The 14298-nt window shown below is 38.4% G+C and overlaps 1 protein-coding gene across 9 annotated transcripts in view; it reads left to right on the top strand.

The window, feature by feature from the left end:
- Positions 1-14298, top strand: part of PTK2 (protein tyrosine kinase 2) — a 192065-nt gene that overhangs the window by 153278 nt on the left and 24489 nt on the right. For 5 of the 9 annotated variants that reach the window (XM_066336667.1, XM_066336659.1, XM_066336675.1 and 2 more), the window contains 8 exons: positions 274-294; positions 1354-1451; positions 4115-4199; positions 6137-6237; positions 7529-7644; positions 8458-8558; positions 9328-9417; positions 10686-10890. In XM_066336667.1, the coding sequence (XP_066192764.1) occupies positions 274-294; positions 1354-1451; positions 4115-4199; positions 6137-6237; positions 7529-7644; positions 8458-8558; positions 9328-9417; positions 10686-10890 (817 nt within the window). Of the gene's footprint in view, positions 1-273; positions 295-1353; positions 1452-4114; positions 4200-6136; positions 6238-7528; positions 7645-8457; positions 8559-9327; positions 9418-10685; positions 10891-14298 lie in introns of those variants that run through there. The other 4 variants (XM_066336619.1, XM_066336653.1, XM_066336645.1 and 1 more) reach the window with 2 other exon arrangements.

Here is a 14298-nt window from a genome sequence, read left to right as displayed (position 1 = left end):
CTTGAACATGGCTTCAATGCAAAACCCATGAGATGGGCTGTGGGGGGAAATTCATTAAGTTCTTTGCTGCATTGAAGGGGTCTCAAGTGTTCAGCTCCCAAAGGACTGAGTCATTAAAGATCACAAGAATGGGCCTGTGACTTCTGCTAATGTAAACTTTAAATTGCATCAGTATATTTCTTTTTTTTTTATGTTGAAAAATGTTTGTCCTGTTTTGATTTTAAGAAGCTCTATCTAAGTAAGCATTTGATTTTTCTCTTAATTGCACTGCAGAAAGCTATGGAATAGATGAAGGTAACAGGAGACCCTTTACCCATCCCTGTATGCTTGCAGTTTGGAATGATGTGGAATTTTTAAGCTTACTATTCACTTTCATTTAATAAACATTATTTATTTATAGTTAAACCAGTTAGCTTTGGGATTTTAAAGAGGAAAATGCAGTACTTGGAAAAAAGAGATGAAAAAGGCATTTATCACCTTGTTAGCCAGCTCTAGATGACATTACTTCTGTAGTGTTAATGATATCAAAGTCAAGGTTATGAAGCTCTAAGCTGGTTGCTTATAATTTTTTCTCTGAGTAATATAAATAGAGGTGAAAACATATACTGTGCATGCTTTTCTGCTATTCCTGAAATATTTTTCCATGTCTGCTAGAAATTAAATTGCAAATGAAATCATTCAATTGCAATTGATTAAATGTTTTGCTGAAGTGCTGAGCCATTTTTATCAGTAATATTCTCAGCCTATTAAACTGTGACGTTAACAAAATTGCATAAGGCCACCAAACATCTCAATTTTACTTCACTTACACACTGGCAGAGGTGTAGTGCACTCAAAAATTCACTCTTTCATTTTGTCTTTATTTGCCACGCTCTTGTTCCTGTATCTTTTTCTTGCAGTTACCTCTTTAAAAGTTCTCCAGGCTTTTTTGATGGTTCCAAAATCTAAACTATCACATGGTGGAGTCCTCTTAAACAGCCAAAGGGATATGTGCTGAGGCTTGTTTAACAACATTGGTGTTGCCCTAAATTGTTGGAGTGCTTTGTCTTTCACCAGCTGTAATTCAAATGGATTTCATTATGTTTATTGCACTGAAATAAGTGCCCAGTAGTTAATTCAACAACGTAGATCCCACAATTCTTTTCCTGTTGCTTTGGTTCAAACTTTTAAGATGTTTGAGAGGTCTCCACTGTGGGTGTGCAGCATCTCTATAGGTTGGTGTGCAGCAAATGTTAATCTTAGTTATTCATATGTGAGACATTTGAGTGACTTACTTTGAGTTTTGTGTCTTGTGGATTATTTCCTTGCCCTTCAGCAGAAACTTAATATTTCAAGTGCGTTATATTCTTGTAGCCAGAGATTATGAAATTCAAAGGGAGAGGATTGAGCTGGGGCGCTGCATTGGGGAAGGACAGTTTGGAGATGTGCACCAAGGAGTTTACATGAGCCCGGTAAGCCTCACTTCTCAAACAAAAATTAACAATAAAACTTTCCTAGATTAAAAAAAATAATAATAATAAAGAGTATTCCTTAGAGGTCTTGGTCTGAGTCTTCCAGAACAAATAAAAATTTGGTTCAGTGACAATCTCGCTGTACAAAGGCTAATCAAGTTCCTATGTTTTCCTGAAATAAAATACAAAATACTTGGACACTGATCCAGCGAAATCCCAATGCACAAGAGGCACCTCGCTGAAAACAGGGAGGTTGGCAGGATTTGTGTAATTTAGGATGGTGCTTATTAGTTTTTCTGGAAAGACTAAAATTTCAGCTCAAATCAAAGTTTTGTGTAAAATAGCAAGAGAAAGCTGCAAAAAATAGTTAATTTCAACAAATTTCAGGTTTAAGATAAAATAAACATTTAATATTAAAAGAAATTGTTGGAATTTTGGATAGATTAGACAAGAATTCTTGTGGACAATAATCTGGTTCTAACTTCAGAAACAGTTGGTTAGGGTCCTGGGCTTGATGGGTTAAATAATCTTCAGTGCAATATTTAAGTAAATAAGGATAAATATTCTATTTCAAGTTTGAAATCTGGTCTGATACCCTTATTTAGAAAACACATCTGATATACTTTGCACTGAGAGAGACTCTTATTTTTCATTTAATTCTGTCCAAGTTAACAGGAGTACTGAGGAGGAATGGTTCATTCACTTGGGGCATGGTGGATAAATCTAGAGCTCTCTAAAACTAATTAAAGACCCTTTTCTTATGGACTGTTGTTTTGAAATGTTGGCTGTTTCCATTCTTTTTTGTGAATTGGAGAACAGATTTTACTCAGGCATCCTTTGTTGAAATTTTTAAACCACCACCTGTGGATTTATTATATTAATAGGAATTTACTTCATTTAAGACACTGGTATATGTGAAGGTGAAACAGAACAGTGATGTCATTAAATTTCGATGTTCTGGCCACAGAGTGTAACCTACACTCTGGGAAGAAATCTTAAAATCAGTGTAAGATTAGTTCTAACAACGTGGTAGTGTACCCTTTTATATGTTCAGCTTGAGTGCAAAAATAGAGGGGATGTTCCTTGCCTTTTGTTCTGCTAGCTCCAAGCTGAACTCAAAAATGCCATTTATCCCTGTTCATTGCTCTTATAAAGTCCTGATTGCAGTGACTGTGCCCCATCCACCTCTCCCAGGTATTCCTGAAGGGTCACAGCCAGGCTCTGAGTGTAGGGTACTGAATGGAAAATGGGTTTATAGATAAAGGATCCTATTGCTTAGCTGTAAGCAAGCCCACTGAGATTGTCTTTAAAGGCTGATTAACTGTGGAATTAATCCCCGAGTGTCATTTAAATACCATTTCCTGCTCAGTACAGAAAATGTGTCCAGTCTGATACATTCTCACTGGTTTGTCTCCTCCAAAACCAAAAGGTCAACAAAACCCCAATATCAGACCTTCTCCAACCTTTATTCTTCAAAATCTCTTTGCTGGTTGCAGACACTGAGGTTCTTCCTTTCAGTGCTGCTGTTGGTTAAAGGATATTTCAGAAACTTGATGTGTGACACAGAGAGAGGGATGGGTCTGGCAGGCATCCAGAGATCTCATCCCCAGGCTGATTGTTCAGTCCTGGTTTCATAAGGGAATAAAATCATGATCTACCATCAGGGGGTTTTGTGTCAGTTTATGGGCATTTGATGTGTGAGAAAAGGATTACATCAATATTTTCCTGCAAAGTCAACTTGAAGATCTCTTCTGTGAGCAACTTTGAAAATAAAGACACTTCAGCCTGCAAAATATAAATACTGCTTTAATTCCAGTACTTTTTGTCTGTGAAGAGATTTAAAATAGACCAAGCATATTCATCAGTGCTGTAGCATTTTGAGGAAAGGTTCATGTGTAAACTGCCCATTAAACAATGGACAATTCCCAGTTTCCCTCTTGGAAGGAGGACATGCAGGTCCTTGAACAAGACCATACCTAATGTAGAAGTTTAGTTTCAAAACATTTCAGCTCTCTCAACCCATCAAGAACTTCTCATTTTTGGGTATTCAGAGGATGTGAAATCAGATGGGAAAGTCCATTTGATTTTAAATAGATGTGGTTCTGTTGAACCTGGTTTTATAGCCTTGATCGGACTGATTGTAAAGATAAAATGTAAAAAATCTTTGTTTTACTTTCCTTTGTAGTCTGAGTTCACAATTACAACCAGTCTTTCCTCTGAAAGAGCCACAAAAAGTCCTTAATTTGGCTTTCTGGGTTGCTTGCTTATATAAGCTAAGTGTGGTTTTTAGGCATATATCTCTTTTTGTTCCTCTGTTTTTGCTAAATATTGTCAAGAGCTTATCTTCCTCAATAACAAAAAAAGTTTACAGTACTGTTCAGTTAAACTTATCATCTTTTGTCATAATCTTTCCACCATTTAACATAGTTTCAAACAGATAAAATATTTCCAAGACACATTAGATGTAAATATTGTATGCAAGGTGTCTTGATTATAATGGTATTTTAACACTGAAACCATCAACATGTAATTTCTCAACTAAAGGTATTTTATTTAGTAGTAGTTTTTTCCAAAGTAGTTTTGCCAGAATTTTTTGCCAGAATTTTTTGGTGGGCTGTTTTTGGTGAGTTGTATTTCAGCTATTTCTCAATAATGTTTTTCAGGAAAATCCAGCTATGGCTGTTGCAATCAAAACATGTAAAAACTGCACTTCAGACAGTGTTAGAGAAAAATTCTTACAAGAAGCCTGTGAGTATTAAACAACTTCTTTTGGGATCACTTTTGTAACTGCTCCTTGCAAAGACTGTGGCCTCCTGTGCCAGAAACTTCTTACACTAATGTAAATATTTGATTAATATATAGTGTTTTTCATTAATATATAGCTGTTGTCCCCTCCTCCAGCATGTGCCAGGGAACTGCTTTTCATCCTTGCATGTGTATGATGGGATGTGAGTTCTCTGATTTTCCAAATTGAGTGGTGATGTCTGACTCCTGTAGGGCTTTAGAACCAAATTTGGAACATTAGATCTGATCCTCTATTTCCTTCTTTTTCCTTAATGTATTAAAAAACACAGCCCTTTCTCCAGTTTATTGCTTTGGAAGCTCAGGTGGTTGTCCTTGCTAAAAATACTGTGTCTATGACAGATCTGCTTTAAAAATTCAGAATTCAGGTCTACGCTAGAGCAGGCTGTTTTTTAAGTAATTGCCCACAAATGTTGCATTTCCCAAATAGCACATTTCATGTGTGGAAAAAGGCTTTTTGTTGGGGTGTACAGGAACAGAAACTTTATAAAGAATATTAAAAGTTACTGATTCCTCTATTGTTTGGTTTTGCAAGCAAATTAAGATATGGCACTTAGGCCTTAATTTTTGCCTATTATCCCTGCTATTGTATACCTCTAAATGTTGTCAAGGTATTGTATTTTTTCAATGAAGTAATTGGTTGTGGTCAGATGTTACAGTATATTTTATTCACTATTCCTTTATTCAAGGAATTTTTTCAGCTTATTCAGAAGACCTCTGTTAATAGCTAATGGATTCTTATTTTTGAATGTCAGAGTTCTTGTAAATTACTGTAATTTTTTCCATTGCATTTCTATCTGTTGGAATGGTAAATACCATTGCTTACAGTAGTAACTCAGCAGTCACAAGGTAGGCTGCTGTCTCCTGGCAATGTAGAAAATAATTGCTCATTGAATGCTCCTTATTGTGCTTCAAATTTGACAGATTAGGAAATGCCACTGTAATCAACACATAAATAGTACTTTTCAATTCTGATTTAGTAGTTTTGCCATTTCTTCTTCCTCTTTTTCATTCTAATTCCCATCTGTTGCCTTTGTCTTGTGTTCAGATTGCAAATTTGCTCAGAACACTTGCTTATTTCACTGAATTAATACATTTATTTCCTAATATTTTAATATTAGCAATACTAAGATATTTTGAGGTTTGCCGATGGTGAAGTTTTCAAAGCTGAAAAGGCAGGTTATATCAGATTTTAGGACAAATTCTTTGCTGAGGGTGGTGAGGCCCTGGCACAGGTTGCCCAGCAAAGCTGTGGCTGGCCCATCCCTGGAGGTGTCCCTGACCAGGATGGATGGGGCTCTGGGCCAGGAAGCTGGAAGGTTTCCCTGCCCAAGGCAGGGGGATTGGAGCTGGTTGGTCTTCATGATCCCTTGCAACCCAAAACATTCTGTGGTTTTGTGATTCATGTGTTATACTGCATAAAACATACTGAAATTAACTCCATGGAAAATAAAATGATCTAATGATTAAATAAAATTTTTGTCCATATCGTAATCTGGCAAACAATTTTTTTCCGGACTATTTTTACCTCCTCTTCGAGTAGAAAGGGTCAGATTAACTGGTTGTGCCCCTCATTTTACAGGTTATTTTGTTAACTTAGGTTATGTTCATACCCAGATTGAGGGCTGAGAGGCAGAGCCTGACCTGACTGGCACCTTCCACAGCAGTTTGCATTTTTGTGAGTGGAGAACTGCATAGCTCAAGCAATCAGTGTTTCCACCTGCCCTCAGCACATGGAATGACCAGACATTACTGCTTGCAACAGTTGTTTGAAGTCCTGTGATTATCTTCTCTGCTCATGGGCTAAATGCTTAACCCGCAGCTTTCTGTTTATTTTTAAAAAAGGTTTTATGTAACACACTGAATACTTTGATTTTTTTTAGTAACAATGCGTCAGTTTGATCACCCTCACATCGTGAAGCTCATTGGGGTTATCACAGAAAACCCAGTCTGGATAATCATGGAGCTCTGTACACTTGGAGAGGTATGAGAAATCCTCGTGCAGCTCTGGTCTCCTCTCTTTTAGCTCAGAAAAGGCTGAAAAAACACTTCACAAGACTAAGACATGCTATCAGGCATGATATCATACTCCTTTGCAGAGTTATGGACTCAGAAACAGGAGTGGCAGCTTTTGACCTTCTCCTCCACCGGGGGAACTGCATCACCTCATTCCTGAGTGACTTAGTCAGAGTTTTCAGAGCGTTCAATTGCAGTTCCAGAGTGAGAGCGTGACCTCTGTCAAGATGATGATAATGTGATAATCAGTTAAACAGCATTTGCAAATGTACCTTCCAGAAGTGAAACTGTACATCTTTTATTCTTCCTGAGTAATGCTGCATTTTCCCTGAAAACATCGAATTTCTTACGTTGGTTTGTTTTTTTCCCTGTAGAACATCTGCAGCAGAGGCCCTAGATAAGATGACTTCCCTCATTATTATGTTTTTGGGATGAATGCTTTAAAGAAAACTAGATCTCACTTTTTATAATCGATTAGTTTTCATTGAGCCACAGTTTTGAAAATGTGAGCTGCAGTGATATTTCATACAACAATATATGATTGTCATTTCAATTATCAAGCTGCAGTACATTTTCAAAAAAAAAAAAAAAAAAAATAGGAGGGATGGATAGAAAAACCTGTAGTGGAGAAGTCATTTTCTGTCAATAGATTTCCTTTCCAGTGCCCAAATAACTTTTCAAAGCCTTGTTTTGATGTATAAGGACACTGTAGTGCCACCTTCCAATAAATCCTGCCTGCCTTATACTGGGAATAGAACTGACAAATACTCTGCCCTGATATTGGCCACTCTGAGCTAAACACAGTTGTTTTAGCACATGTAGGTTTAAGTTAATTATTAAAATTAATGCTTCTTAAACAATACTGAATAATCTGTTTGGGTTGGCCAGGTCCTGTTCAGTTCTGAAGTGATTGAGGCCATAAATGCAGGCTGCACTCAAGGGTACAAAAAACCAAAACATCCCAGAGTGCTTCACTCTGAAACAGCAAATGCAGATGCTTTTCAAAAAGAGACTGAGAGGAATGCACAAAATTACTTTTTTTTTTTTTGTTTAACAGTTTTCATGTAGAAAAACTGCTTGAATTCTAATGCAGTTACAGCTCTTCATGGGAGGAGGTTTTCTTTTCTTCGTCCAGCCTTTAAGGCAAGGAAGTCATGCCCATTGATACTTATGTAAACTTCACCATTTGAAATATGCCTTTTTCAGCTCTGTTATTTTCTTTTAATTTCTTTCTCCTTTTTCCTCCTTGGTGCAAAAAGCTGAGGTCGTTTTTGCAAGTAAGGAAGTACAGCTTGGACCTGGCCTCTCTGATACTCTATGCTTACCAGCTTAGCACAGCTCTTGCCTACTTAGAGAGCAAAAGATTTGTACATAGGTAAGATTTCATCCATATTTATCCACACCTGTCTATTTTTATATGTTGCTGCTTAAAATTTTAGGGAGTGTCACTTTTGCAGAGGTTTCCACTAAAATGACACCCTTTTCAAGGGTGACACCTGCTGGTTCACTCCTGGATTGACTTGGAGCTGGTGCCAGATTTCAATCGGAATCATTTTCAGTTGTTGCTTTGTGGTTACAGTATTTTTTCAAGCTGTGAGTCAACTGTAATCATTCAAATATAGAAAAGCAAAACAAGGGCAGATGGCTTCTTAAGTAAAGAGGAGGGGAAATAAAATATTTATAAAATACAAGTACTTGCTTAACCAGAAAATGAACCTAAACTTCCTTCATGGTGTGTTTTGAATTTTATTCCCTTGAATGTGAACATGAGTTTCTAGGGAGAAGAGACTGGCTTCAGCCTCTTATTGTGTGCAACTAAGAATTCACAAAACTCCAGTTACTAAGTACAATTGATTTTGAACTTGTACAATTCACTTGTGTTTAAATCCTGGCTAATTCTATGTATGTGTTGTGACAATGTATGTGCAAACATTTGCATATAAAGTAATAGCTGTGCATAGATATTTATATTAAAACACCATAAATAACAGCAGGGGAGGAGTCTCAGGGGGAGATCTTGTTCTCTACAATGAGAACTTGAGGTCCTTACTAGGAAACCTCATATGGGACTGTGGTCTTAAATCAGTTCCTTACCTTTGCAGGGCAGGAGGGAAACTTTCTTCAATGATGATACTGCACCACTTTATATTTTAAGGTTACTAGAAATACTGTTCCTTCTGTTTGGCAGGGATATTGCTGCTAGAAATGTGCTGGTATCTACCACTGACTGTGTGAAATTAGGTGACTTTGGTTTATCCCGATACATGGAAGACAGTACTTACTACAAAGGTGAGATGACCTCTGGATCCTTCTTGCAGTAAATTCTTTTGTGTGCTTAAGAAGGATCACAAGGTGTGATTTTAGGTGCAAAAAGTAGCGAATTCACATGTAGTTACAGAGGAATGCTGAATTTGTGTAGTCATTGTATGCTTCAGATGCCATTGGACTAGGGAGATTGAGTAAAAAACTGCCTTTGAAGCCTACTTTTTGCCCCATTTTGGATGGAATACTGAGCTTTGGTGTCTCCAGCAGCTGAGAGATGTCCTGCAGTGCCTGATAAATGGGAAATGCAGCAGGAAAATAAAGATGGCTTGTTGGGTACCAAACCATAGCATTCCAAAGCTAGTGTATATTATTAAATCATGAGTACATAAATCTCATTTTTAATATTTTTCTGGTTTCATATATTTTAAATTATCCATTATTTGTCCCCTTACACTCTGTTGTGTTTCTTCATTTTATTTGTCTCTTTTTGCTAAGCTACATTTTATCTTTTTAATTGCTAAGAGGGAAAATAATTTTGACATGATCATTTCTTGGTGTATTTTGGGGTTTATTATGGGGGTCATTAAGGGAGGTTTTGGGGATTATTATTATTATTTTGGGGTTTGTTGGTTTATTTCTCCATTTCATGTAAAGCTAAACAGCCTTATATATCGATATTTGAAGTACTTCACTGGAGATTAGTTTTGCCTATGAATTATTTCACTGGGAACAGAATCTCTTTTTGAGCTCTGTAGTGGGAGTCACAGCCTGCCCTTTCTTGCCTTCCCTGTAGCTTCCAAAGGAAAATTACCCATCAAGTGGATGGCTCCAGAGTCAATCAATTTCCGACGGTTTACCTCAGCTAGTGATGTGTGGATGTTTGGTAAGTGAAAACCACGTGGGGAGGGTTCTGTGTGTCCTCTTGGACAAGTCCAGTGTTTCATTTTCACTGCTATAAATGAATGATTTCCAGATATTTGTCACAATTTTTACAGTGCATTTTGAAAATGCAGTTTCTTCCAGCATGTTTTCTTCCAGCATCTACCTCTGGTTTTTCCTTTCCTTCTCCTGCTCAATAAGCCCGAATTTTCATGGGCCTTTTTACCTCTAGTAAGAAGCTGACGGAAATGAAGGTGCAAGGAAATTAGTTCATAGATAAGACAGAGATTATTTTTGTCTGTTGATTTTAGTTTTGGTTTGAGGTTTTCTTGTGTTATACCATTGTAATTTGCTGTTTCTCTGTTACATTTTGACTTTTCCTTTATGTTGATACACATTTCCTTGCTTAATGTACAGATCATCCTGTGAGATACCCAATTTCAGATCCTTAATGCTAGATTCCCACTTAACTTGTCTTTTATAGCTCCTGGCCTCTTACTAAATACAGCCAGAAGCTCATTAAACATAAGGGCAAATGGGCATATCTGGAAACCTTGATCTTTTTTCCCAAATATACAACATTTTATATGAATCTGATGTCCTGTGCTCAAACTGGTGCTGTTGGCCTGTACAGACAGAGCACAAACTTTGTTAGGGGGCACAGCTGATGAGACTTGAAGTAAGAGCAGGACAGTCTAGTAAGAGTTCTCCTTTACAGTTTAGAATTTAAATGTTTTGAAGTGAAGGGTTTATAATAGTTTGAAGAAAACTCTAGTACTGTCAGAGTTAGAAAAATGAAGCCTATGGAACATTTTGGCCAATTCTAAAGTGACAGACCATGTTCTTTTAATGCAGTTTCAATAGAAACTGGTTTATTACACGTTTTCAGCACAAAAAATGTGGACCAATGCCAACGCTAAAAACCCCCAAAGTGAAAATGCACTCTACGTGTTGAAACAAGCCAGTTGGAAGGAGTCAGAGGGAAAAACAAACATATTCTACCTCATAAGAGAGGAAATTTGAATATGAGCAAGCACTGGTTTAGGGCAGGTAAAAGACTGTGTGAGCCAGCTGTGGGTCACTCTGCCTCATCAGTAGGTGAGGCTGGTGCTGTGTGTGTGATCCTGCTGCAGGTAAGTCCAAACCAATTCCCTGCTTATATATTTTGGAAGAAATTGCATTATTAGTACAAAACTGGGTTCTGTCTCCCTTTTGACAGGTCTCCTTGTTTGCTCACAGTGAAGAGAACGTGTTTTTGTGTGTGTTCCCCAGGTGTGTGTATGTGGGAGATCCTCATGCACGGGGTAAAGCCCTTCCAGGGGGTGAAGAACAATGATGTGATTGGGCGGATCGAGAACGGTGAGCGGCTCCCAATGCCTCCAAACTGCCCTCCCACCCTCTACAGCCTTATGACCAAGTGCTGGGCCTACGACCCCAGCAGGAGACCCAGGTTTACTGAACTTAAAGCACAACTCAGGTAGGGTTTGACTTCTCAGTGGTCATTTCCTTTGTTCAGAAATACTTCTTTTTGCTTAATCTTCTGTTACAGTGTTTTAGTTCCACGGAAAATATGGGACACGGTGCTTTTGAGTTTTTATCTTCAGACAGCCAGGTTGTTGCTGGTCTTTGGGAAAACTGGGCCTTATCTGGCAGAGAAAATGAGATTAGGCAATAAATTCAAATAACTGGAAATATGAATCACCTCCTTTCTCTCCCAAGAAAAACTCCACGTTTTACTAGCAATTTGTTTATAATTTTAGCTACAATCCTTGAGGAAGGAGGTAGAAAGAATTTAGAGTGATTATCTAAACAAACATACTGTGGACTTCTGAGTTAGAGATGTATCTTAAATAAATGAAGCATCAAGTGTGTGCTATTGGAAGTTATTTTCATGACATGTAACACAGCAGTATTGCAGTCACAGCTATCACAGGGCAATTGCAGAGCCTGCAGTAAATGCAGCATCATAGACAGAAATTCTTTTGGCCTTTGTAAACCAGGATATAAACTACCTTCGTGTTTATCTTGGAATGAGTGTGAGCACACACCTTGCAGACCAGTCTAAATTCACACCTTAGTTTATTCTGCAGTAATATAGTCTGTGTGTCTGCATCACCATTTCACCAGCCCTAAAGGGGGAGGGATATTTAAACTTTGAAACATCACTGAGTTAATGTGCAGGTACATTTGATATTTGTGACCAAATTGGGTCACAAAAGCTGTGACTTGGATTTTATGACTGCTCAGGATGTATTTTGTATAAGTCACTACAAGCTTTGAGTAACACTTGGGTTTTGCACACTGACAATCCACACTGGGAATTCTTGTAATTTGCTGAATTCTTCATTTTGTTTCAAAGTTGTGTTTTGTGGCATGTTTTATTTTTATGTTTTTGCTGTCACTAAATGTTCATGGTTCAAGATAATTCACTGGTGGTTAAAATGAGGGACAATTTAAATGTAATTATGATGTTATCTCAGAGCTGCTGTATGGAGAACTTAAAGACCTTAAAGTTCTTTTCTAGTTCTGAGAATTTCATACCGTTCCACCATCTGTTACTCTGGGAATTCCTGTGTAGACTAATAATGTGTAGAATTAAGGGAAGACTTGACCCTTCTCAGAGATAATTTCCCATCCTCTTGACTGTGTGCAGTTAACACAAAGGGAGGAATGTCGGGGCTGGGTAAGGATTGCAAGAAAAAGATGTGACACAATTGTGTGATTTGGGTAATAGATGGAAATTGGCAATTCACTTGCTTTTTCTCTGTTTTTGGCTCTGGAAGTACAAGATGATTGATAATTTGCAGCCAGGTTGTATTGTGTACTTAAAGCTGGTTGGCACAGATGAGAATGAAGTCCTAAAAAAAGTGACTGGAAGATGGCTGTGGTGTATAAAGCCAAGCAGGGAGAGTATCTCACCAGGAAGGAAAGAGGATGAGTAAATCCAGAGTGTGCCCCAGAGCCTGGCTCTCCTCAGAACCAGCACTCAGGGTGTGCAGCAAGGCAGGGTCTTGTTGGTTATACATCAAAATGTTTCCCAGTGTGCCTGGGTGAGCTCTGAAACAGGTCACCCAGAAAGACTCTGGAATTTCCATGCTGGCAGACGTTCAGCTTTTGATTGGAAAAGGTTCAGAGCACCTGGCCCTTGCTGTGCAGGGAGCCCAGCTTCACCAGGAGGTCACACTTGAGACCTCCAGGCACCCCTTCCATCTCATTCTACGAGAAAAGTGCACCCAGCGTGGAGAGGTGTTTGCTCCTCTGGTCATGCTGGAGGTTTGAAGAATTCTTTACAGGGCAACCTCTCTCCTGGGGCCAAAGAAACCCTAAAATCCAGTTTCTACTCTATTCTCACCAAAGCAGGGAACTTTCTGCCACTCCAAACTGATGACCTTTATCTCCCAAATTTAGGCAGCGGGGTTGTCCTTAGGGCTGCTTTGTGCTGCTCCAGACAGAGCCAGCCTCTCCCTGGAAAGGTTGCCAATTCCCTGATGATGAGGCAGTCTCAGGCAGCTAGGGAAGATTTGGTTTCAGAACTCAAATTCCCATGAACTTGCAAAAACAAACCATTTCCCTGGTGGCCTTTCCCTGTGTTGTTGCTGCTGCTCGTTCTGGATGCTGTCCAGAGTAGTCTCTTCAAGCTGAGAGCAGGCTGGATGTTTGCTTGGAGCCAGATACAGCACTGCAGCATTCATTCCTCTCTTAATGAAAAAAACTCCATGGCTTTGGGAAAAATCTTCTGCATCTGGAATAGCATTGATGGGAGCATAAGCATTTCACATGCTCTCTGTTATTTGGTGCTTTTCCTGTTTCATAGTAACAGCTGCTTTGCCCAAACTGAATTTGCAGCTGATTGTGCAAGGCAAAGGTGCTGATTTCTGCACAATTTAAGTACTGTTATTAGGGTAGTAATTTTATAGTATTTGATCTGTCTGAAGTGGATGTGGTTGAGTCAGTCTTCCCAGCAAACACAGAAACAAATGGGTGGATTGTGGATTTCCAAATGTAATTTATCTTCGCATTCCAAGTCCCTTTTTCAAGTGGTGGAGGGGGGTTAAAAGTCAGATTAGGTCAGGACAGTAAGGTATTACCCTGCTACTTCTGCAGTTCTGACTTGGTCAGAATTGGAATATAGGATATTTTTAATAGGGAATTGTGTGTTGCCTTGCTGGTTTTGTGCAGAAGAGATTTTTTTTGTCTTGCAGTACATGGTAAATAATATAAAAGTATTTTAATTTTAAACTTTCAAATTAATGATGTTTCATGACATTTTTCACTGTGTCATGGAACAAGTTTTGTTTAAAGTACCTTTCATGAACCTGCTCTGCTACAAATAGCAAAACAAGGAGCAGTTGTGTCATTGCAGAGGTGAGAGTGTCACTGTGGCCATTGTTGGTCACAGGTTTGAACAGACTGCGTGACCCTACTGGCATCCTGGGGCTGCAGGTCACATTCAAACAGCTCTAAAAATAATGGGGGGGAAAAAGAGACAGCTTCTATGCTCTTAAAGTCTGGTTTTATGACAACAGTCAGATAATTAACTGATGAGAACTGGACTTGAGCCTTTTTGTCACTGTGTTTGATGTAGATCCTGAAACGTTGCTTATAAATGAAAACTGGTAAGAGTGAGGGCAGTTTAAGTCTTCTTTTATGGCATTCTGACAAAGACTATAACATACTTCAAATACATCGTGGAGGCTGCAAAATGCTTTGTTATTCTTCTGTTCTTTGTGACCATTAGGAATAGTCTATAATCCATATAAAAGTTCTTTCATATTAGAACAATATGTGCAAGTATGTTCTTCTGCATCCTACTTCGTATTTCTGGTGGCAGAAGGAAAAAAAGCTGCTTGTTGGGGGTCAGGACTTGATGTAGGTTCCCACACCA

The sequence above is a fragment of the Sylvia atricapilla genome, chromosome 1 (genome assembly GCF_009819655.1).
Source record: "Sylvia atricapilla isolate bSylAtr1 chromosome 1, bSylAtr1.pri, whole genome shotgun sequence".
Lineage (NCBI taxonomy): Eukaryota > Metazoa > Chordata > Aves > Passeriformes > Sylviidae > Sylvia > Sylvia atricapilla.
The sequence above is the reverse complement of the archived record's forward strand: the minus strand, read 5'-3'. Positions and strand labels throughout refer to the sequence as shown.